The sequence below is a fragment of the Carassius auratus genome, chromosome 18, assembly GCF_003368295.1.
Source record: "Carassius auratus strain Wakin chromosome 18, ASM336829v1, whole genome shotgun sequence".
Taxonomy (NCBI): domain Eukaryota; kingdom Metazoa; phylum Chordata; class Actinopteri; order Cypriniformes; family Cyprinidae; genus Carassius; species Carassius auratus.
In genome coordinates this window covers 8,130,112-8,155,310 of record NC_039260.1, presented here as the reverse complement: position 1 = coordinate 8,155,310, position 25,199 = coordinate 8,130,112, and the positions used below count along the sequence as shown (strand labels likewise).

The window sequence follows — 25,199 nt, the reverse complement described above, 5'->3', positions numbered from 1 at the left end:
ATCATCTTAAATTGTGATATTGGTGTTTCACTACTTAAATATGAGAAATAGCTGTCACCTAAGCAAACACCACTGAAAAACAAACCAACACTCCTGCTCGACTTGCTTTTAATTGTTGTTCTGATGTATTTACACTCTTTCTTGCTGTTTGTTTAAACAGATGATCTTATGCTGAGCGGGAATGCTGATGACTTCAAGGTCCTGGCCCTCAGGGACCTGTCAGGTGACACCGTGTGGGGTCCGTTTTCTGGCAGCATCCAATCAGGGGAGACCACAGATGGACCTGCCAATGAGGTAAGAGGGATAAGTAGGGGTCAGCGATATATATAGATATTTGATTAAGATACCTATCTCAGCTTTGTTGTGTCTTGGCATTAGTTATTATAACCCTGGTAAAAATAACATGGTGCTACCATATAGGAATTGGGAATATCAGTGGACGTGTTACCGAATACCGTAGCCTTGTGTTGTATTAGAGTTTCAGTCATATGTTGTAGGTCTATCTGATCATGTGATGTCAGCTTAGGGAGAGGTTTCCTGGCTCCTGGCATGTTCTCAAACATTTCAGAGATAACATAGGGCCGTACACACTCTTACACACCGGCAACGTTCCTCGCTTGGCTGATTTCCGTAGAAGATGGAAGCATACAAAAATTGCATATGATGTCAGTTTCCAAACTGGTGGGTTTAGGCAGCGAAATATAAGTATTGTGTATAGTGTTAAGTAAAACAGGAACGAATTTATCATTCACCTCCCTGGCTGACCTATTAAATTGAGGATGAGGATGGGCGGACGTCTGCGTTGCACTGATTCAAAGTGAGGAGTAATCCATGGGAGTATGGGTGGATGCAAATGTCAATGCATGTCTTGAGCGAGTGTCATCTTTTTTCCCCCTGAACTGTGCTCAGCCGTTCCTGCATGAGATTGGTTAGACCCCCCCCCACCACCCCCGAGACGGACGCTTCTCTTTTATCTCAGCGTGGCGCCATCCTCTTGGACAACAAACCCCAGTGATTGATTTCTACTTGATAGGCTCTCATTTCTAAGATTTCATTTATTATGAGAATTTCTAAGGCCGTGCACCCAGCGCTCCCTCCCCTCCCTGTACCTTTCCTCAACCTCCTCCTAATCTCTCTCCCTTCCTCTTTCTCTCTCTTAAAAAAAAAAAAAAAAATCTCATTATCGAGGCAGGGCTTTGTTGATGATTTTCGGCTCAGAACTTTCACATTCACATTCTATCGCGTTTGCTCTCGCTCCGCTATCTCTTCGTTGAAGGAGTGTGTATCTGGCAGAGATAGTGTGTCGCATCTCACATTCCTACGGCATCTCTCACCGTCCCTCCACATCCTCCTGAGTCTGGAGCTGCTGGGGTCACTGGGCGTCCGGGTCCGTTCTGTCATGGCTGTGCTTGTGTTTTCTCAGTCTCTCTGTTGTAGAGTTTCATCTGAGACACAAAATGTGTTGGGTTAATGCAAAGTGGGCTGTTTGCAAACACTGACACGAAGTATGATATTGTATCCTTTCCAAATACACTTTTATACCCAGTTGTATTTATTTTGGTCATACTGTGTGTGTGAGGAGTTTGTAACATTTAAGATGCTAAGAGAGAAGCTGAATTTGTCATCCATTAAAAACATCCTTTTGTATTGATTATCACTTTCAGCTGGGTGTTTTATGTAAATTCTATTATTTGCATCTTTACTGAAACCACTATAACATCTTTTATCTATTTGAATTTGTCTTTGATAACCCAAAGACTGAAAAAGATTATATGAACTGTCATTTCACTGTTTCCAGGAAGGTTTATTATTAATGATTCTTTCTGGAACAGATCCATTATCACCGTCACAAATGTTTTAGCTCCAAAATCTGCATTATTAACACTGAGAACAGTTTAGCTTCTTCAGGATTATTTGATGAATAGACAATTCAAAAGGACAGCTTTTATTTGCATAAGTGAACAGCATATATTAAAAGTTTTTACTCTCACCTTTGAATTAATTGCATCCCTGTTGAATAAAAGTTATATTTATTTCTTAAAGAAAATTGAATGACCCCACTTTTGAACATACAATATTATTTGGGCTGAGGCATTATTATCTTGTTTCTAACAAATTAATTGATTAACACCGTCAATTACTTGAACCGCATTAACGCAGTTTTTATTATTATTATGAGAGTCTGTTGCTCACTGTCTCTGAAAACACATACAGACAAACCATGGGTCACAGGAGGTGTGGGATGTTGATCAGTACTGCCTTGGGATGACAGTCATCACGCATCTCAACCAATGAGAGCATTTGTGATGGGCCTAAGACTTCAGCAGCGTTCACATGAACGCACCTGATAAAATTATTTAGGCTAAACCCAACGTGCACAAACCACTGTCCACTGTTATTTTTAAACAGAAAAGAATACAATGTGCTTGTAATCACGACTTCATTATTGATTGCTGGTTAAGACAACGGAGAAGCGCTCTCGCTCAGCACAGTGGAGTGCATCATTTAACTTTGTGGTTTATTATTTGGAGTCGTTTAGACCGCGGTAACACACGGCCCTCTCACAATGTATTGCTTTACAGATCTATCACTTTTACCCAATTGAACTGTGGTCTGGCCCACTTCTTTTACGTTGGGTTTACGTTGGGTCCCGCAATAGTGCAGGCCTCTACTCGGAAGATGCCTGTAATAATGTTATGATCGAGACTCTGGACTCTGAACATAACTTGTTTTTCTATAACGAACTATAAAAATATTTTCTATAAAAATGTTAATGACCTGGAAGTGGCAAATGGTTTTTTATTTAATTTAATTACATTTATGTTATAGGCTAAATTTAGATTTACAAGTATATTATATATTTTAACTGCTACTATGTAAAATGTATACTGGTTTAAAAAACACCTTATTTGTTTGCAAACCAAATGTTATTGCACTTTTGTTCATATAGCAATGCTCAATTAATCCCAGAAAACCATGTGATTAATCGCAATAAAAAAATGTAATCGTTGCCCAGCACTGAATTTTGTATTTAATATATAATAATATTTTGCATGTTTCTATCCTTATGCATCTGTATTCATTGTACTGTAAACATTTGAGGACTTGCCATTGATGCCATGATTAGCCTAGTTTTGATGTTGACACGAGCAGAACTGTCAGTCAGACTTTTGGTGTTCAAAAAAAAACATTCGCTAGTTGCGAGAGCAGAACAACTCTCACTTCCAGACTCCCACTTCCACGTCGCCATTGTTCTTTCCGCTTCGCATCTCCTGTTATTTCGTGGAACATCGCCTGAAGCACGATGGAAGCGGGTGGGGAGTTCAAAGCGTTATCATGCACCGAGCGCCTTTTCATCATGTTTTAGAAACAAGCGTCCCAACTAATCCCCCAATAATCTCTCCAGGAGAACTGCTCAGATAAGCCCCGCCACCCACTGCTCTCCAGCCCACTTTTTTGGGGGGAGCCCCCCCCCCCACCCACCCCATAAAGGACACGTGAAGGTGAGTGCTCTTCATCTTCTCTCTTTTTTCCTCTCTCACCCAACCTTCTTTTTCGCACCAACAGGGTTTGTTTACCCTCATCCCAATCTCTGGTTTATCTACATCTGTCAGTAGAGTGATCTCAGAGAGTCACCCCTCGCTACACATGCTTTTCCCTGAAAGGAATGCATGAATACCCTTAATTATTGCTCCTCTCAATTATCAACATAATGATAAAAGGGGAAGCTAGTCAGGCTTCAAATGGGAGTCCAATTGAGAGCATCACACACTGGCACCTGTGGACTTCTCTAAGGACCTTTCCCTGCTCTCCACCCGTAGAAGTTGAGAAATGTAGAGGTTGGAACATCAGAAGGCGATGATTAAAAAAATGTGCAGAAAAATAGATTTTAACAAAACACGGAAGTGTAAAGAGACACGTCTTGTGTCTTTTTCATTAAAAATGTCTAAATATTGATTTTGATTTAACTTTTTAATTAATTATTAACAATCAATCAAAGACTATTATGTACTTGACTTTTTTCTATTTAATTAAAATTTAAACTACATTTAAATAAATTAAATTTGTATTCCCTTAATGGCAAATAGGCATATACCTCCCTTTATTTTTTCTTATTAATTCAGTATATACGTACAGTATATTCTTTTAAAACAAAAAATCTTACACAATTCAACTTCCTTCTTGTTTGGGATTGGTAAGATTTTTTTTTGTCTTATGCGAACTGAATTTATTTGATCGAAATCAGTAATACTGTAAAATATTACTACAATTTAAAATAAGAGTTTTCTATTTTAATATATTTAGAAAGTTAATTTCTTCCTGAGATGGTAAAGCTGAATTTCAGTAGCCGTTAATTGAGTTTTCAGTGTCACATGATCCTTCAGAATTCATTCTAGTGAGATTTAGTGCACAAGAATCATTTCTTGTTATTATCAATGTTGAAAACAGTTGTTCTGCTTAATGTTTGTGGATAATATTTAATATTTTTTTATATTGAAAAAAATATTATTTTTTTGTCAAATAGAAAGTTTAAAATAACTGCAATTATTTGAATATAAATATTTTGTAACGATGTAAACGTTTTTACTGTCATTTTTGATTCATTTAAAGCATCCTTGCTTTTTTTTTTTTTTTTTTTTGCAAAGCAGCAACACGCATCACTTGAGAGATATGTGTGAAGACGTTCGGTTAGCATTTGATCGTCATGTACTTGGATTTGCATGCTTTACGGTGGAGAAAATGACAGAAAGAGATATGATGGCTGAGGAGTGGAGAGAGGAAACCTTCGTCTATCTCCAAACCTGATCACTGGCAGATCAGGAGCCCGCTTTCCAAGAGTTCCTCATTTTCAAATCTCTTATCACACCTTTTTAAGTATCAGAGTTTCCCATTTTACATGTCATTTGCATGCTGCTCATAACACCTGGATGCTGTTTTCTTTGGAGGGATGTGTACAGTATGTGGAGATGTGCTGCTATTTGCTTTGGTTTCATACTTCTGCGTAAGTGCATTTGTTTGGATGTGTGTGAACGAGGTCTGAAAAAAAAAGATGGAGAAAAGGAGAGGGGAAAAAAGGATGTGTGTGTGAGAGAGGCGGATGAGAGAAGGTTTCTGATTGTTATCGCCCTTCCTTTTCTTCTCTGTATTTTTGGAGGATTCACACACTGACCTCTTTGTTTGGGACAGTATGAACCCCTTTTCTACCCCCCCCCCCCACCCCCTTTTGGGAAAGCAACCATTTCCTGTGGAAAGGAGATAGAGAGAGGGGAAGACAGGGGGATAGGATTGGGAGAAGGAGAAAGCAAGGGGGATGGAAAAGTGAGAAAGGGATGTGTGGAGAGATATGAAGAGGAATAGATAGCGAGAAGGAGATGGAGACAAAGAGTGTGGCGGAGCATAAAAGAGGGATATGGACAGATGAGGAGAGGGATAAAGGTGGAGATAGTGGAGAAACAGGAACAGAAGAAGATAACGCTGGAGTAAAAAGCTGAAAAATGAGAACGAAAGGGAGAAAGGACACTGTTTCTGAAGAAACATACTGTACAGTGGGTGCAGTGTTAGTTTCCTTTTAGTCATAGTTCTCCGTATGACAAATATATGTTAGATGAAGTCATTCTTTTATTCTGATTGAAGCGTTGTATAATTTTTATCCACAAAATAACATTTTTGTTCGATTGGAGCTGACTTGTAACGTGAAATATGGGAATAACTCAATAGGCCTGCAACAATTCCAGCAGAATTCATCCAGTGTAATGAATTCAATGTAATTTATGTCAGAATAGGGGACAAGATTTCCTGATTGTAATCCTGTTGATTATGTGCAAAATGACAAAACCATATCAGACTGCCACAGACCAAATTCTTTGTCATGTGCAAAAATCTTCTGTGTTAGAGACTGTTTAGTATTATACACTACATACAGTAATTGCACATTCTGGCTAGCATGTAACATAGTTCAAGTTAATATTGTGGATATCACTTATTCTCATACATACAGTACACTACCATTCAAATAGTTTTTACTTACTGATTTTATTCCACAAGGATGCATCAGACTGATCAAAAGTGAGATCAGTTTGATGCTTTAGAATAAGAAATTTGAGTTCAAGTTGAAATAAATGCTTTCCTTTTGAACTTTCTATTCACCAAAGTATCCTGAAACCATTTCTTTCCTAAAAAATAATAAGCATCACAAATGTTTGAGAAATGTCATCATTAAAAAAAGTTACTTAAGCACCAAAATCAGCATATTAGAATGATTTCTGAAGGATTGTGTGGCACTAAAGAACTGAGTTATGATGGTTCACAGAAATAAACTAGATTTTAAAATGTTAAAATGAAGAAAAAAAGCTAACTTTTTAAAACTGTATTCTATTGTGTATGTACAGCAGTATGTGTTTAAATGAGCCAGTCAGCCTACTAGCAAAACAGTTTTGAAAAGTAATCAAAAAAAAAAAAAAAAAAAAAAACCTTGGTTACTATAGTGAAACCACAGTAACCACAGATTATCCATTGTTTAATCATGGTATTAGTAGTAAATCTGTGGTTATACATATGGTAATCAATACCCCCAAAAAACATGGTTACTACACTTTTACTACAGTAAAACCGTGGTTAATTTTCATAAGGGCTGCTGCATAGCTTTTTCAGTTAGAGCTGATTTTTTTTTCCTTGGTTATATTTCTGTCAAATTAAAGCTGTGATTCATCTTTTCCATCTCATATTCATTATTGCAAAGTCAACAAACATTTTTCTTCAGTAATTCCACTGAATTGAGACAATTAACACTTAAGTGGGCGTCTGTTCACAAAGGCTATTTGATGACACACCAGAGCTTTGTTTTATTTCTTGCAAGTGTTGCATCACAGACACCTGCTGGATTTCACATAGTGAGACGCATACGGTCACATCTTGAGCAAACACCGTTTAAAACCTTGTTCCACTGTGTCATCGGTTTTAATGTATTTGCACACAGTTTAATGCGTAAAACATTCACATGTGAAGCATATTGAGTGTGTGTTCCAGAGATGCATAAATGATTTCTAAGAATGTCAGAAAGACCGGCCTCTCCTTTGACTGCCGGCAGATGAGGTCAGTCAATTTGATGGATTTTAATTGGCTCCGTAAACCTGGATGGATTTGACTCGAGGGGTCATCCTGTTGGGTCACAGAGAGATACGGTCCTGTTTCTCTCTTTAGAAGAAGACGGTGAAAGATTTTTTGCCCTGCCAATAGGAGATCTATTCAAGAAAATCATCCAAGAATCATATGCATTCAACTTTTATCAGAACGAGGGAAGGGGGTTTTTAAGAACGATAACGCTGCGGGTTTGACTGTGGGAGTGTGTTTAACGTGTTGTGGTATGATGGTGGTACACAAGTGTGTGTGGAAAGGTGCATCTACGTCTTTTCCTGATGCTGTGCGTGTGTGAGGAGGAGGGAGGGAGGGAGGGGGCTGGTTAATATCAGACCAAATAATTAGATTCGCTATCAGGGCGGCGGCAGCAGTGCGGGGATCAGGCAGATTAAAGCACGGCCGTCGCCATTAATATTCATGAAGGAGCAAGGCTCGGACGAGGGGGCTTAGACTGTTCCTCAAAGCCCCATACTCGGTGGGGCTTAAAGCGCCGCTCTCAAAGTACCCTAGTTCCTTGTGCGTCAGGGGGTGGGGGGTATATTCACCAACGCCAGGGTTACATTCTAAAACATGTGGAGCTCTTCCTTTAGGATAGTCTTCTGTGTGGGTTTCCAACTGTCTTTTAGCTACCCGCACAGAGGAGCCATGATGACTTGTTTCCTGCATTTTCAGGCTTGTTACAAGAAGAATACACTTTTTTTATTTTCTTTGGCATCTTTGACACTTGACAACTCAAGCATGATTTCCAAGTATTAATATATGATGTTCAAATACATTTAAACAGGATTCAAAATTGACATTGATATATTGTCATATATGTTTATTACAATCCTGAAATAAACAGAAGCCACCATGAGATCTAGTGCGAATCCATGATATTGCACAAGACCGCATGGGTGTGGATTGTACCTCATGTGTCACAACATGGAGTTCTGAAGCAGAAACGTTTGCTTTCCAAGATAAACTTCTGATGATGAAATTTTAACTGATGTGAAGGCCGTTAGAAGACACGCAAGTCACAACAGATGTTACGTTTTGTAGTCTGGGATCACTTGTGCCACTTAATTCGTCATCAGATTATCGTTCTTACAATTTTTAAAATAAAAATTATTGTATCAAAGATTTGGAAGAAAATCCTATGCTGTGATGTTACCCAAGTGATGTGTCTAGTCACCTGGCCACTTAAAGCCGTCTTTTATTTCGAGAGATAAAAATAAAGACCCGCTCTGATCGTCTTGATTGTTTTGAACCGGTTCTTGTTCGCTATTGATAGTGGGTCATAACCATTTACATCTTCACTTATTCCTCGTGTGCATCTGCACATGCGGATCTGTCTGTGTGTCAATACGTGTGTGTGTTTAATTAGAGAGCGCGTTTGTCTGGAAGTGTTTTGTCAAAGGCGAGGGCTGACCAGGCTGCCCTCTCCTTTTGTGAAGCTTAAAGTCGAGTCGTGTTAAATGAGTCTGAAACAAATTAGCAGAAGCACGCAGCACTTATGCCACAGACGGCTCCAGCATTGGGTTTCAAATTAAAACAAAAGGAGCCCTATCTCCTTATCAGCACTGGTTCCCCATGAAATACAATACGGACTGTATCTTCAGGCAAGAACAGACAGAATTAGAAAGAAACCCTTCAGCTGTCCTCCTCTGTGGCCCGTCTCTTCCCCTCATCCTCTCGACTGGTGGCTTTTTATCCTCCTTTACACAGTTGAACTAATGTCTTTTCATTTTCTCCTGTCTTTAAAGTTGATTTGGTAGCATGTCAGGGATAGAAGGACTAGTTTCCCCAAGGGCAAGTTTTTAACTTTGTGTAGCCGAGTGAATGAATGAGTGGGAAGCTTTTCTTAAATATGAGGCTGTTGTTGAACTGGCCCTGCAGAAATGCTGCCACCTAGTGAAACGGATGAGTCAATCAGTTTTCTGAATTGAAGCCAAAAAAAAATCAACCTTTTCTTTTATATACACACTGTTATCATCTACGTACAATGCCTTTATTGTGGTTGGATTGGGACAGTTCATCAGTCGTTCTGCAGTTCAATTTCAATTTCTGTTAAATCCAAAGTTGAGTCGGGTGTTTTTCCAGTTAAACCTATTAACGTATACTTCAGGTAAACAATGAAACATTTGTGTGGAAAAGTTCAGGTGTGTTTATTCAGATATTTGCCAACTTGCCTTGGCATACTTTGTTTACTGAAAATGTTCGGTTGAAATGGATCTGCTATACCCACATGATATCCACTATCAAACCTCCAAAATTTCTGGAGATTGTCTGTTTTGTTTAGTTTTTTTGTCCCCCCCACCCTCATCTGTTTTCACTCCTTGCATCCTTCTACCCAGTCCCCATACTAGGATGTCTTTTGTCCTTTTTTACCCTTTTAATGTCTGTGGTTAGAAGCAAAATTAGAAACTGTTTATTGGTCAGGAATTCTGGTTTCTATAATATTGAAATTTAAAAGAGGCAGGCTTCATGCTGAATTTTAATGGCACATTATCAGGAAGAAGGGATTAAATGTGAATGTGCTGTTTGTATTTCCTTGAACATAACATAAAGCCGTTTCTTAAGCTGAAAGAAATGTCACTGTGTCTCTCAAAGATAAACAGGTGGTCTTCTCATGAAAAGTGTAATTCAAAAGTATATATTTTGTATAGACGGCAAAAAATGTATGGGAACTGAGGACAGTTAGTAATGTTCAGCCCATAAGGGTTTTTCAATGGCTAAATGGTTAACAATCCAAAGAAAGCCAGAAATCAGTGTATACTACAGTATGCTGAAGAATAAGTATTGTTTATTTTAAAGGCATGACCAATTAAAAAAGCTAAGGTTATTCTATCTATCTATCTATCTATCTATCTATCTATCTATATATATATATATATATATATATATATATATATATTCTTGAGCAAATATTAATTTAAACATTTAAACCTAAAACTACTACTAATGACAATATACAAAATTGTTATAATTATTTTCTCAGAGAAGCTTATTTTATGTCTGCCTAAATGGAAAGTCTCAAAATGAAAATGTTATTACAGAAATTATATTTTAGATTTTTTAATTAATTATTATTATAATTTTTTTAAAGATGTTTCTTTACCATATTCTGTGAATGTTAAATGTTATGTTAACTGAACTTGCATCTTGCATTTTAAAAATAGCACTCAAGCTATTTTAAAATGAACTACTTGAATATATGTGTAGAGAAATTGTTAAGCTATTTTACATGAGGGTTAGTAATTAATACCACAATTTTCCCCTTTAAGTAACTCTTTAAATATAATCAAGCATATTGACAGGTAATTACTTATTTACAAAGATCTTTCATATGCGCGCGCGTGTGTGTGTGTGTGTGTGTGTGTGTATATATATATATATATACATACATACATACATACATACGTGTATGTGTGTGTACATATATATATATATATATATATGTGTATGTATATGTATATATGTATATGTATATATATATATATATATATATATATGTGTGTGTGTGTATGCAGGACACAAATGAACCCAGATTAAAAAACAGGAAATGAGAAATCTTAACCATAAATAGCTTTCGTTTTAAAATAACAGTGTCTTTTGTATAACCTCTGTGTTAAATCTGCTAGAAGTGTTGCTCTAAATCTGCCGGTGTTCTATTAAAATTGCACAGCTGACCTTGTTTCTCTTTGCCTTTGTGTGTGTTTAGAGGCCTGTAATGTCTCTGGAGTGTGAGGAGGCAGACTGCTGGCTCAGAAGGATTCCTGTGACCTCAAGCCCCACCGAGTCAAACTGCATCATCTACAATCAGGGTACAACACCAAAACACTCCCACACGCACCGCTCACATTCACTAGGGTATTAGATGGAGACTCTAACAGTGACTGTTTGATTTACAGGAGGAGTGTTATTCTGTAAGCTGACGCAGGAGCTGTCCAGTGGAGATGCACTTTTTGCAACACTGTCCTGCTCCACCACGGATCAGTCGGTGGGGACTCAGGCCCAGAGCGTGCGGGTGAAGGAGGAGCCTGTGTACCCTGCTGCTTTGCACTCTGAGATCCAGCTCCTCCCTCAACAGGCTGGCATGGCTGCCATCTTAGCAACTGCTGTCGTTAATAGTGAGTCACTGCTTGCTGATAAACACAGCATGTCTATACAGTTTCTTGCATTATTTTGAGTGTTTATGTCTGTGATTAGGGATAGTGAGCCGTGTTTGTGCATATGTGCGAAAACCATGACGTATAGTGCTTAGAGTAAAATGAATGTTCATGTTGTTGTTTTTTAGGACATTAAAAGTTCTTCATTCCACAGTTCTGCTTCCACAAAAAGTACCATGAGTACTATATATTACATGGCAATATTCATTTAATACTGTTATTATGGACACGTACCGTGTAGGTATATGTTGTGATCATATGTTATGATCATAACATATACCATTTATATACCATGGTATATGAATTTGGTAGTCTTTCAGTACCACATTGGTATTCAAAAGTTAAGATTATTTTCTTTTTGTAAGAATTTAATAATTTGAATCAGCAATGGTGCATTAAATTGATCAGAAATTAGAAATCTTCTGTAGCAATGTGAAAAGTCTTTACTATTTGACTTTCTGTCCATCAAATAATCAGTGTCCACAAAAATATTAAGCAGCATAACTGTTTTTTTTTTATTTATTAAAACTATATATTTCGCAGTATTAAAGTTTTTACTGTATTTTTAATACAGCCTTTGAGAGCGTGATACTTATTTTAGAAATGGTTAAAAAAAATCATGCCTACCCAAAACCTTTGAATGATTGTGTGCATATTAACATTTTTAAGAAATAAATTTAAAATAAGTGAATACATTTTATACATAATCACTGACTTGTATAGTTTTGTATGTTTCTCACATGTTAATCTAAAGAATCACTGTACATTTGATTTGGGAATGAGACAATACTTGTGTAAGGTATATATTAGTTGCTAGATGTTGCAAACAGTATTTAGAATGAAAAATACCTTAGTTCAGCAGACAAGGAAACGGAAACAGAACAGGAAAAATTTTTTTTTTCCAGTTTGAAATGCTTTAGTATTTTAACATGGAAAAAATGGCACACCATTCACCTTTAAGCTGCTTGTCATTCGTGCTCATCACCAGTAGGTGGCAGTGTTGAGTCAGTTCCAACAGCTGCAGCGTTAATTGGCTGGAACAGCCCTTTCCTCTTCTAAACTGCACGAAGAGTGGGAGTGGACACGGACATGCCATGATGAAGACATGAATATTCACTGTAAATAAGGCTAAAAGGGTAAAACATGATCAGCCCAACTTTGTGCTTCCCTCTGCATTAGCTGGGCAGCCGGTAGACGGATAATTGGGATGTGATGGTCGTTGTCAAATATAGCCTGTTCAACGTGTGCCCTGACACCAGATCGGCCCGATTACGTGCACACACACTCTTGCACACATCACAAACTCACTGTGCCCGTTGCCGTGGAGATGATGGAACAATTCTGATTGCTTTCTCTGATTTATAATTGTGTGTGTATTATGTTTGCGTGTGGTTATATACGCAGTGAGTGCATTACTAAACATTAAACATCCCACTTATGATTAAATGCATGAAGTGTATCAATTAGAATAAATTGGATAAATAGCATTACATTTTTCTGTTAAGTATGAGTTCTCTAATAAAAGTTTTTTTTTTTGTATAATCCATGTATTGTCTGTACACACAATGCACAAAAATATGCAGCACCAGTGGATATCCTTTCCCTAAACCCTTTCTCTGTTATAGCTGATTATCCTTTAGAGATATAAATAGTTTGTTAGCTTTGTTCTTACTTGTATTTTGTGTGTTTGTGTGTGTAGAAGACATTTTTCCTTGCAAAGACTGTGGGATCTGGTACAGGAGTGAGAGAAATCTCCAGGCCCATCTTATGTACTACTGCGCAAGCCGACAGAAGCAGCAGACCTCGGCCTCTCCTCCACAGGACAAGCCTAAAGATTCGTATCCTAACGAGAGGCTGTGTCCATTCCCACAGTGCAACAAAAGCTGCCCCAGTGCCAGCTCTCTGGAGATCCACATGAGAACACATAGCGGTGAGTTTCTTTCATTTCTTGACATGGGCATGTGTGCATTAGTAACTGTGTACTAGTGAATAATCCATTATGACTGATTTGTGAGTAAGTATGTCTTTGTCACCTAATGTGTCTCTAGGAGAACGTCCGTTTGTGTGTTTGATTTGCCTGTCGGCTTTCACCACCAAGGCGAACTGTGAGCGGCACTTGAAGGTTCACACAGACTCGCTGAATGGTGTGTGTCACGGCTGTGGTTTCATCTCCACAACGCGAGACATCCTGTATAGCCACCTGGTCACCAGTCACATGGTTTGCCAGCCTGGCTCTCACAGTGAGGTGTACTCACCCAAACTGCCTCTGGCTGCAGGTAACCACTCTAATATGTGAAGTCTGCAGATCACAAACAAATCCAGTGCAAACTTAGTCTCAATGCTGCATATTGGTACCTCATACTTTTAGTAATTCTTTACATTTATATATAAAAAAAAATCTCAAGCATGTTAGTTTAGAAAAATGTATTTAGAAAAAAATAAGTGAATACATTTTATTCACACAACAGTTTGTTCAAATCATGTCAATAACTCAAATACATGTTTACACAGTATACTCGCACATGAAATCCTGTCCTTAAAACTTTGTCAGAACTATTCATCAGATCTGCTGAAATATGTTAGACACAAGTGTTCTTAATTACAAGATTTAAAGGAGTCGTCCTGTATCTGAAAGTCTGTCATTTCTTTTTTTTGTGACAGGTTTGAGTCCAGGAGACTCTGGCATTGTTCTGAAATGTCAAGTGTGCGGCTACTCCGCTGACACACCTGCCTTACTTCAGCAGCATGTTCACACACACCTGGAAGTAAGGGTTCCAGCTGAGAGGAGCCCTGTGCCTCGCCAGAGCAGTCCTCCTTCCCCTGAGCTTCCAGAGCTGCAAGAGACGGAGCCTGCTGCCTGTGTGCCCCGACCGGATTCCTCCAGCCCAGGAGCCAATGGCAGCTCAGCCTCTCAAGGCTGCAGTCCCCTCAGCCAACTCAATATCAAAGAGGAGCCACGTTCAGACTACGAAAATGACTCAAAGGAAGAAGAACAGGCAGGCAGTCCTCAAAGAAATGCTGTGGAGGCAAGCTCATCTCATTCAGCTTCACCTAAGAGCCCCACAGTAGTGGCGGTTAAGACGGAGCCAGCCAGTCCCACTCCAGGTTCCAGTCCCATACACCCTGGAACAGGCGGTTCGGTTCTCCCTGGAGGTGCAGTGTTCTTACCGCAGTACATGTTCAATTCTGAAGCTGCCATAATGCCGCAAGCGTCTGAAATCCTGGCAAAGATGTCTGAGATGGTACACAGTAGGCTTAAACAGGGACAAGGACCAGCAGCTGGACAGCAGAGCTTCTACCCACCAGGCTCTCCTGCTAGCCTTCACAAAGGAGCCACTTGCTTCGAATGTGACATCACCTTCAACAACATCAACAACTTCTATGTCCACAAGAGACTTTACTGCTCCAGCAGGCATCAGCAGGGTGAGGCAGCGGGTCTAATGAAGGAAGGAGCAGTCACAGCAGCTGCTCCTCCTTCCGCTCATGCTGCTTCACCCCAGGCCAGACCGGTCAGCCGCTCAGCTTCGGCCTCTCCAAGCTACCCTGACCCTGCCCCAGGAGGCACAGCCTCGGAGCCCAAGTTAGTGGAGGTGAAAACTGAGGATCCAGGGCTGAAAGAGGCCACCTGCTCGTCCTCCTCAGAGGGAGAGGGACCTGGGGGAGGGCAGGCCAGCGAGGGTAGCCAAAGTCCTAGTGGCTCTGCTGAAGACCAAGACGATGATCCCACTCGCACCTTCTGCCAGGCCTGCAACATCCGATTCAGCCGCCATGATAACTACATTGTCCACAAGAGATTCTACTGTGCCTCGAGACATGATCCCACCAACCAGAGGGCCAATTCTGGTAAGGCCGCCTTCCTTCCCCAACCTATCCGCACACGCAAGCGCAAGAAGATGTATGAGATCCACATGGCTCAAACTGAGGCTTTGGCCAATGCCACTGCTTTGCAGGCAGCAACAAGACTGGGGCTAAAACAAGAGGGCCCTTCCGTTCCTCCATTGCCCCAAGTATCCACCCCATCACGCAGCTCAAGCCCTGAAGGTGATGGACCCATCGACTTGAGTAAGAGACCCAGACTAAGAGAGAGCCAGAGAGGGGGCAGTGTTCCTGCTCTGCCCCTTACTGACTACCACAAGTGTACTGCCTGCAGCATTAGCTTCAACAGCATCGAGAACTACCTAGCCCACAAGACCTACTACTGCCCTGCAACAACCCTGCAACCGCACACTATTGAACAACTTAACCGGTTGAAGAGACCTGCTTCCACTTCCCCAAAGAACCGAGCACTGGATGTGCACCCTGATACCAAAGGGCTTCAGACGGGCAAAACTGCAGCGGTTCTGCATCCATCCGCCCTACCTGGCTCTGAATCCACTCCACCACATGTGCAGGGGCCAAAGACCCCCAGCACCTCCCCAGTGGTGTGTCCTTACTGCCCTCCCAACAGACCACTGACCTGTGATCTGATGGAGCATTTTAAAACCACTCATGGTCTGGTGCTCACACTACAACAACATCCCGAGTCAACGCAGTCCTCTGGAGTCAGTCCTAGTCCTAGCCTTAGTCCACGGGAAGGAGCTCCTCTCACCCCTCCTAAAAAACCAAGCCCTCGTCACCGTAAGGATAGCGTGAATGGCCGGAGCATCAAGGTTGAAGCTACATCTCCTTCCTCACCTGTGCTTAATGGAAGTCCGCTAGAACCCCAGTCTGTGGGGTCAGGTTCTCCGAAAACCGGACCCCCTGCCCTCTCCCCTACTGGAGTAACTGTGTCACCTGTGCCTGAAGCGCTTAGAGAGGTTGGGCAGATAGGCCACACCCCATTACCCAAACTCCTCCTTGAAAAGGCAGGCCTTGCTGTAAGCCACGTCCACACAACTCTGTCCACACCTAAAACACCCCTCGCCTCTCCTCTGCAAAACGGGAACACCCGCTACTGCCGGCTGTGCAACATCAAATTCACCAGCCTCTCCACTTTCATTGCACACAAAAAATACTACTGTTCCTCTCATAGTGCCGAACATGTCAAGTGAGCCCTCTACCCAGTCAATTCTGCAATTCCTCTCATGCATAAAAGTGCCAACCACGGCACTGCCTGACCAGAGCATGATAGCGGGACTGTTACTAGCCAGATACGGACATCTTCATGCCGACCGCGTTATCTGGTGTTGTTACTATCGTAACTTATTACACGTTATGGGTCAAGTTTGTATTACACTAAGAGATGAGACTACCTGCACACACAGAATGTGCCCCACTGACCAATCTTCTTATCCATGCAGACATCTTCTTTCATCTGTGAGTTTAAACTCTGCTGATGGAAATAACATCTTGCTCTTTAATTAGCTTTGGAAATGCTGTTTTAATCACTCCTAAGTTTTTATGTTCATTTTAATCAATGATGGCATTGTAAATTGGTAAGATTGTTTGACTGAGCCATTTTTGTTTTGTGTTAAATCACTGATTTGGGGTTAATTCTGACCCCTAGTGGAGGTCTTTATAGAACCCCTGTCTGCAGATTTTTGTCAATACACTGACTCAAAAAAAAAAAAAAAAAATGGAGTAGAAACTGAGTAACCCAGTTGAAATTGGTGTCATCTGGTTAACAGTTCAAGATGAAAGTTTTTGAATGATAAAAATGTGAAGAAATTATTTATCATCTATCATGCTCATGCATTTCATGCGAGTTAAATACTACCTAGTTTCTTTTGAAAGAAAGACTTTGTTTTTCTTTGTTTTTCATACTGTCAAAAGGAACCATTTCAATCTTCAGTGTGGTGTTTTTCTTGGTTGTTGCATATGAATGTGTGTCATATTTGAATTTTTTGTATTGATCATTGGGACTCGAGAGGAAATTCTATAAGTGTTGGTCTAGCAAGGGAGAAGACGGCACACACTGTACTGTCTCAGTATTTGGTCGTCGTTTCCAGACAGACATTTTCCATCAGATGGATGTGCATTATGGATCTAAGGACTGTCTTGGGGTTTTAGGGTTTGGATTTCGAACAGTGTTAGATGTTTGTTGTCTAGTCACCTTGCTGAACACAAAACTTTCACAGATTCAAATCCATAACCCTTTTGACCTACTGAAAAAGTGCCATCTGAACTCTAGACGAACCGTCATGGACATGCGAAGAAAAGCATGTTTGTTTGGTCTTTGTTTCCTTTTTTTTAACCTTGAAATGAAGTATAGCATAGAATAGATTCACATCGATGTCTTGCACACTGCTGAATGATGTTGAAGGCCACTGAAAGCAAGAGAATTTGAAACCGACTCATTGCTCGTATTGCCTCTTTCTCAAACTGGTAACCCAGTATCACTCTTGTCCTTCTCTCGTTTGCTCTGATTCTCTCTCTTTTTCAATTTCACATTCTCACTGATGACTCAGTGATGTGTATGCTCCTTTACATGTGCGTGTATGTTGAAAAGAACAGCGTCATGCAATCTATCCTCCTGTGCAGGCTACCTTGGCAAAGCCTTAACAAAGACTCTCGTCAATATGTCTGAAACCAACGGGTCACTTAACGTCCACAATGCTCATCACTCTGCCCCACTAAGTGGACTTTGTGTATGTTACCAGTGGTGTTTCCCATTTCCTGTGTTACAAAAATGCAACCTCAGTCGTCTCTGTGTTAAGAACAGGAACGAGTGCAAATGAGAACAGTTTAAATTTCTCTATGCTGTTGTGGGTTTGAAAAGGTGCTGCACCCGTCGTGAACTCACACAGAGGCGTTTACAATTCCATTGTTTTATCATTTAGCGACTGTCACAAGTCCAAAAGACCAGTGCTGAAAACCTTTTACCTTTCCAGATCCCTTTTCTATTGCACTGTGTTGTACAAAAAATGCTGAATGTTTTAGTTTTAGAAGCTTTTTTGTATGTATTTATGTTTTTACAGCACTTTTCCTTGTCCAAACCTATCCCCGAAGGATTTAATCATGAATTTAGAACATTCTAAAACAAATTAAAGATAATTAAAAAACTTTGTGAATAATTAAAATTGTTGATGGAAAAATAATGAATGTCAACCTTTTCCTTTTTCTTTTTTTTTCAGCTACAAAAAGTTCCACTACACACTTGTCCAAACTATGCATGGGAAATAAAGAGTCCAGAAGGACATTCAAAGTGCAAGAGAACTTGTCGTACTCTTCTCTCTCCAAGTATTTTGTAGACTGTGATACAACACACATTCTGCGTTCTGGGAACTTTGCATACCATTGTTTTTTTTATGAAGTGATTTATTTTTTATTTTTTTTGGCTCAACCTTTTAACACAGTGTTTGTATTGGTGGCATATTTTACTTTTGTGTGTCTGAGAACAAGGGATAGTTCACACACACACACAAAAAAAATGGACCATTTACTAACTATCATGTCAATCAAACCTAGTTATTTTTTTTATTTTTATTTTTTATTTTTTTTATTGAGAAGAATATCCAGAGTGAGTGTTAGTTCCACAAAAAAGCAAATAAAAGCCCATTACACATCTTCTGAAACCATACTTTAATTGTGTAGCGTTACAGAAAAATATCTTTGTGCACAACAGACCAAAATTGGAGTCATTATTAACTTACTTTTATTTGTTTTATTGTTTTTTTGTTTTGTTTTTTTTAACTGGACAGTAGAAAAATCTCCACTTTAGTTGCATGGGGGGAACAAATAGCATGAATGGTCCAAAAATCATCCCTTGAATTAAACCCTTGAAACAAAAGAATACTTGAACAACTTTGAGGGATCTTTTTAATACAGTATTCGTTGTACCTGCTAACAGGAAGCACAGATCAGTGTCGAAATGATGTTCTGTTCTACACTACAGCCAGCTTACAAGCCAGTTCACATCAATATTTACATTCACAGACTGAAGGTTGTTGTACAAGGTGAATTATTACTCATTTCCCCCCACTCTTTGGCCATTATTGTGTGTTTTCGTCGATTTAAAAGTATTGCTCACGCAGCCATTCCAGAGGCAGCATGCTTTTACAGCACACTCACTAAACCCGAGCTGTAATTATATGAATAAAGTATCAAGGCTATTCCGCCCCCTGCTCTTGAAAAAGATTGTTGGATGCCTGTACCTGTGGATTATTCGTCATTGTAACTTCATTACTCACTCTTTAATCATCTCATATTAATTCAAGGCTCTTTGCTTTTATCTTGTTATCATTCGAGCATTGGGAAAGATCTCAGAGGATTTTTATGATACAAATTTATTCGTGAAACTGTGGAGAAAGAAAAACTCATGTTGTTTCACAAAATGAGCTTTAGAGAATAAACCGTTTCTTTAAAGCTGCTCTAGCGGTTAATAAACAGAACTGCGTACGTCTTGCGGAAGACGATTGTAGCCGGAGCTACTTCTCTCTGTTTATGATAAATCACGCAGGAACTGGGCTTCTCCGCAGTGTTTCCACCAGGGGGGCAGGGTTTGATATTTTTTTGAAGCACCCCTGGGCGCCGCCATTGGCTAGCGGACCCCCACCTGCTGTTAGCATTGCATTGACTCCCATTCATTTTGGCGTCACTTTGACAGCCAATAACTATACATCTGAGGCATTTAAAGACTCCATTTGTCCATTAATTATTTCTAAAGAAACACAAAAATGTATAAAAGGCTCCTTTACCTTGTATTTTACGTTATGGTCCCGTAGAAGCAGTTTGTGTAAAAAATAGGCTAACGAATGCATCATAACCAGCGACTCTCTGTCGCACAGTAGAGAAATTACCGTATGAACAGAAGGAGAAGCTCGCAGGCAATCTTTGACAAATCGGGGGGACGTGGAGGCATAAAGTCAAGGGATATAATTAATCTGAATACTTAACAAAATTTGCTCATGTTCACGCTCGCCTTCTCTGCAAGATTCGGTGGACGATTCAGAATTGGCACAGCGATTAGAAGACTTAAGGCCCGTTCACACCAAGCATGATAACTATAAAGATAACGATAAAGATATAGTTCTAAAAATCGTTCTCAAAATTAAAGAATAGCAGAGTCCACACTACAACTATAACGATAAAGGCATTAAGAAACTGTATCGTTGGAATCATTTTCAGAACGATTTTTTTCCAGCTGATGAACGATGCAAACATTGACATCCAATCAGAATCCACCCTGCTATAACGAGCTCGAGGATTTAAAGCGGCAGACACACGTGCGCTCAGAATAAACAGACGTTAGATATCATTCGCTGGTGTGGACGCTAATATCGTTATCTTTATAGTTATCGTTCTTGGTGTGAACGGGGCTTTACAGGTTGCTCACGTGACATCTACGTCATCAAGCTCCGTTTGAGTCTGCGCAGTACCCCCGACCGCCAGGAAGTGCATGCTTCTAATTAACTTCATTTTTCTCAGTTGAATCCAATGGGGTCGCTGTGTCCATTTCTTTTACTGTCTATGGATTCCACCCGTACCAATCTGAAATAATCCAAATATATAAACTTATAGTTGTACTGTAGTAATTCAGGACTAGCCAAAAACAAGATTTGGAAAATGGATTCATGATGTACTCGATTGTTTGAACACAAAAAAAGTTACGTACTGCAGCTTTAGCTTTACCATATTTACTTCGTCTGAATTGATCGTTTTGTGGTGAACAATTCATCCATACAAGTAAATCCACACATTTTTGGGCTTCGTACATCTGAAAATGCCCCTCCCCTCTGCATTGGAGGACCTTCCCTGATGATGTAGGTTTGACGGTTTGGGTGTCTGATTAGCATCCATAACCACGCCCCTCTAACTGACGGGTCACGGGCTGCCTGTGTGTTAGCGAGAATTGGCAGCGTGTGAAAGGAGAGAGCGAGGAGGTGCATTTTTGGTTGTGGCACTCACTAAAAACTTTTCCCATTCCCTAAAATTCCCTCGTTATGGTCCAGATGGCTCAAATTTTTACATTTCGAGGAAGGAGGGATAAAAGAGAGGTCACAGGTATGCTCGAAGCACTTCACGCACAAATTCTTCAAAAATTGGACAGAACACGGGTTTGTGAGATATCTGCCCCAAATTTCAGCATTTTTCAAATATTGCCAGTGGGTGGAGTCAGGCTCTGACCAGGGTTTTAGTTACCCTTTAACTACTTTTCTAGATCCAATCAGGTGCTAGTTGGAAAATAAAGCCACGCCCACTATTTTTCCTCATTTAGTATTCCGTTTCTTTTAATACGTCCCAACACTGGAGAAAAGTCGTTTGCAACTTCTGGTTCACGCGGACTTTAAGATTTGAATAATGAATAACTTCTTGTCCTGAGGGAGTGGAGGGCAATTTAGCCTTTCAGCTTTCATAGTCAGAATGAATGTTATTTTAATGAAAATGTTTTGTTGAATGGTATTTAAAATCCATTAGGTGTTTTAATGGGCATAATACCTCACAAATTGCAGTGGTGAAAACTTAACATTTCCGTTTCTGCATAATGATGCACAAACTTGCAGAGGTTGAATGTACATGAATATACAAGGAGGCTTTATTAATCCAAGTAGAATACAATCTATCTAAAAACAATAATTTTCAAGGGTTAAAATGTTCTGAAGTCAAGGGTAGTCCATAACATCAGTCCATAAAGTATTCGGGTTTTGCAGCAATGCCATAGATTAATTTTTTTTTGGTTCGCCCAAGAACCTTTTATTAAAGAGTGTACAAGTATTTATTGCACACTGAAATTAATTCAACCATTTTCAACTGCACATACCAGGTCATAAAACATACTGAACTTGATTAATTCATAGCCAAGCATGTCTAGAATGCAGAATAAAAGGGTTAGAGAATCATGACTCAGAGATCTCCTCTTTAGGGACTATACAAGAACTTGACATGTTTTTCCTTGTAGTAGTTTTGAAAACCTAATTTAGGATTCAGTTAACGTATTTCCCATTTATTGTATTTGTGACCCATAGATTTCCCTTGGAACAGAGACAAAGAGTGAAAATAGAGTCTGTCTGTGCAAAATACACTAATCAATAAAGAAATATGAGAACAAAGCTCACCTGTAGTGCAAGAATGCAATTTAGCACAGCATGTAATAGACAGTGATGATTATAACCAAGTGGCACATGTAATCAAGTGCATGTTCATGAAGGTCAGATTATCTTTAGGTGGTCCATAATTCACGCTTTTAGTATCGGGCGACACTTCTTTTTTCCTTTTAGTCATCTGAATGCTGTAAAATGGCACAGCCTTTAGTGAGACAGCTGGCAATGCAGATAAAGTCAATGAATGCAATTTCAGATGCTGTGTATTCTCGAGCCGATTTTGAATTTTCTGAATGTCTTTTCAATCATGTGTCGTGATGTTGCTGTACCTGTCTGTGTCTGCCACCTGTCTTTATGCATGGGTTAAACCTTCCAAAAAAATGACATTAAAATGGAGGTGCTATTTTGAGTGGCTTTGGTAACAGCGATCCAAGTCAGGTGGTCTATTATTCTGAAGTACCCAAAGCAGATAGCTGTCCACTTTGGCATCCTCAATACACATCAAGTGTGAGATCTTCTGCAACCTCCCCTGGCCTTTGCTCAGCTCATCTCCGAATATGCTTTGGCACCTCTTTATTCCATCAGTGTTTTTCATTTTCTTAATGACTTCAGGGCTGACAGCAATAGTGAAGATGAACAGTCATATCCTTGCCCATGGAAATGCTCTTCAACCTTTGTTATACAGCATTTTTAACAATAAAAACAACAAAATATCATAATTCACTCTTTCTTGCAGTTCTTCCCTTTTTATTTTGCACACATTCCCCTTCTGGGCTGGAAGTAGTGATAGGGTCAGTAACTAAAAGTTGTGAAAATCTAAACTCTATCTAAATCTATTTATGAACAGTCATGATATAGGTCAGCTGTAATCAGTAGCTTGCTAAGCAATTACAGCTGCAACAAGCTACTTGTCCAGCGAGATGCAATTGTATGATGTTGACGTTTTTGACTGTCCATCCTTTGCTGACACGGGGCTCGGTGTGGGGCCCTGTACCTTATGTACCTAAATGGGATAGATAGATAGAACAAAACACATTTTTTGTAGGTTTTTTTTATTATTTTGCAAATGCTGAACGTAGCCTTCAGCAATATCACGGGGTGTTTTTATTTGTAATGCATTGTTGAGCTACAAAGAGTTATACAATTCAGAAAAGTTATTAAAAAGATGATTATTTGATATCGAGAGTAAGTAATCGTGAAAGACTGTAGCAGAGACTAATTTAAGACACACCACAAGACACTCAGTTCCTTAACAACCAACCGTCAACAGTCCTAATGAGGTGTTTTTTTTATTTTTATTATCAGAGACACATAACTAACAAACCTTTCTCATGAATCCTTTCAAGCAGCATTCAAAGAGTTGTTATAACGAGCATTATGGATGAAAAATGTTATACTACAAAGGTCCGATCAACTTCTAAGGTGTCTAACCCCTCAACATTGATAAACTAATGAACTGAGCTAGGCTACATAGTTCTGACCTCTCTTCGTGTTATCTTTCTTCTGTTCTAGATGTATTCTTTGCTGGCAGACATAAAAATCAGTGATGCAGAGGAATGAAAAAAGCTATTAAAACAGTAAAACTGAACACACAGTCAGCAGGAGAGTTGAGTAGTCTTTTCTTTCAGTCATCTTAAATAGCAGTTTTTAATGATGGGCTCTACAGATGTCACCACCCCGATCAGATGATTCATCTTCTGGAAAAAAATAGAAGAAATAGTGTATAGTACACGATTTGCAAGGCTAAACCTTGCCCTTTTGGTCTCACAGCAAGTGATGAAGTGTGAAAGAAGAGGTAAAATCAGATGCAGTTATACACAACATATTGGGATCAAACAGATACTGGCAAGGTCAAGGTATCTGACCCCCATCGGAGGCATTTGTGAGTCACTCTTTCCTCACAGCATCTCTCATTAGTCCAAACACACACTTCTAAAAAACACCTTTGATTCTCTCACTCAGCTAGAGATCTTTTACTGTCACACTATGACCATTTCAGTTCTTTATCGGCATGTGATGCTATATCTCTCTAGTACAAGAGCTGAGAGCCAAGTAACAGAGCTCAAGTTTAAGTATATATATACATATTGACATTTATGGCTTAATCAGATCTTACTTGCATTGTTGAATTTGAGGTTTAAATTAAGCTTTTTCCCCAAAAAGCTTTTTCCTCCAAAAATCAGCATAAATACTTTTTTTCTTTCCAACAGTTCAGTAAACAAGAATTTAATTTAGACACCATCCCCTGTTTTGCTCTGTCTATTTCGACAACAAAAATAACCATAGCACAGTTTTGCATCTCTGAGCAATGATAGTGTTTTGTTACATGGCGGATTTTGGCAAACGCAAAGACAGAACGCGTCTCTGAGATGAAACGGAGCTGCTCGTGTGCGAGCAAACAGATGACTGACAAATGTGATGATTTATATATATATTAAAATTTTATTAGCCTACAAAAAAATCTTATGCATTGCAATCCTTGAATTTTTTTATATTTGGCATGTCTGTGTGCTGTGCTGTGTTTAATAAGCAGCGTGTACGCTCTTTAAATAACAAAGAAAAAACATTGCACCAGACTTTAGACCAGGTTTGAGTTAGTTAATGACAAAATCTATTTTTCAGCTTTGCGCCAGCAATGCGCCTGAACACATCTCTTTTTTAGACCAGCATGATCATTGGAGTAAAAATGAGCGCAAATGCATTTGCTAATTAAACGACATGGCACTGGATGGGAAAATACGAACAGCGCCGGACTGAAACTAGCAAACTCACTTGCACTACGCCTTGTGTCATATTGCGCCGGGTGTATGATATGGCCCTTTATGTCTTACATATCAAAACATTATTTCTGCATTTGTAAATACAGGTTAAATGCATTTAACTGTGTGTAAATAAATCTAAATGCCAGTTCAGTTGAAGCTTCTGTGTTTCCCCTGCATTGCAAAAAATTATT

General features: G+C 39.5%; 1 protein-coding gene across 1 annotated transcript in view; it reads left to right on the top strand.

Moving 5' to 3' along the window:
• The window catches only part of LOC113118319 (zinc finger protein ZFPM1-like), a 71,990-nt gene extending 53,573 nt beyond the window's left edge, over positions 1–18,417 (top strand). Inside the window, exons 4-9 of the mRNA XM_026287393.1 lie at positions 161–294; positions 10,841–10,943; positions 11,031–11,249; positions 12,988–13,218; positions 13,337–13,564; positions 13,950–18,417. Coding sequence (XP_026143178.1) covers positions 161–294; positions 10,841–10,943; positions 11,031–11,249; positions 12,988–13,218; positions 13,337–13,564; positions 13,950–16,318 — 3,284 coding nt within the window. The 3' untranslated portion in view covers positions 16,319–18,417. The remainder of the gene's footprint in view (positions 1–160; positions 295–10,840; positions 10,944–11,030; positions 11,250–12,987; positions 13,219–13,336; positions 13,565–13,949) is intronic.
• The last annotated feature ends 6,782 nt before the right edge of the window (positions 18,418–25,199 follow it).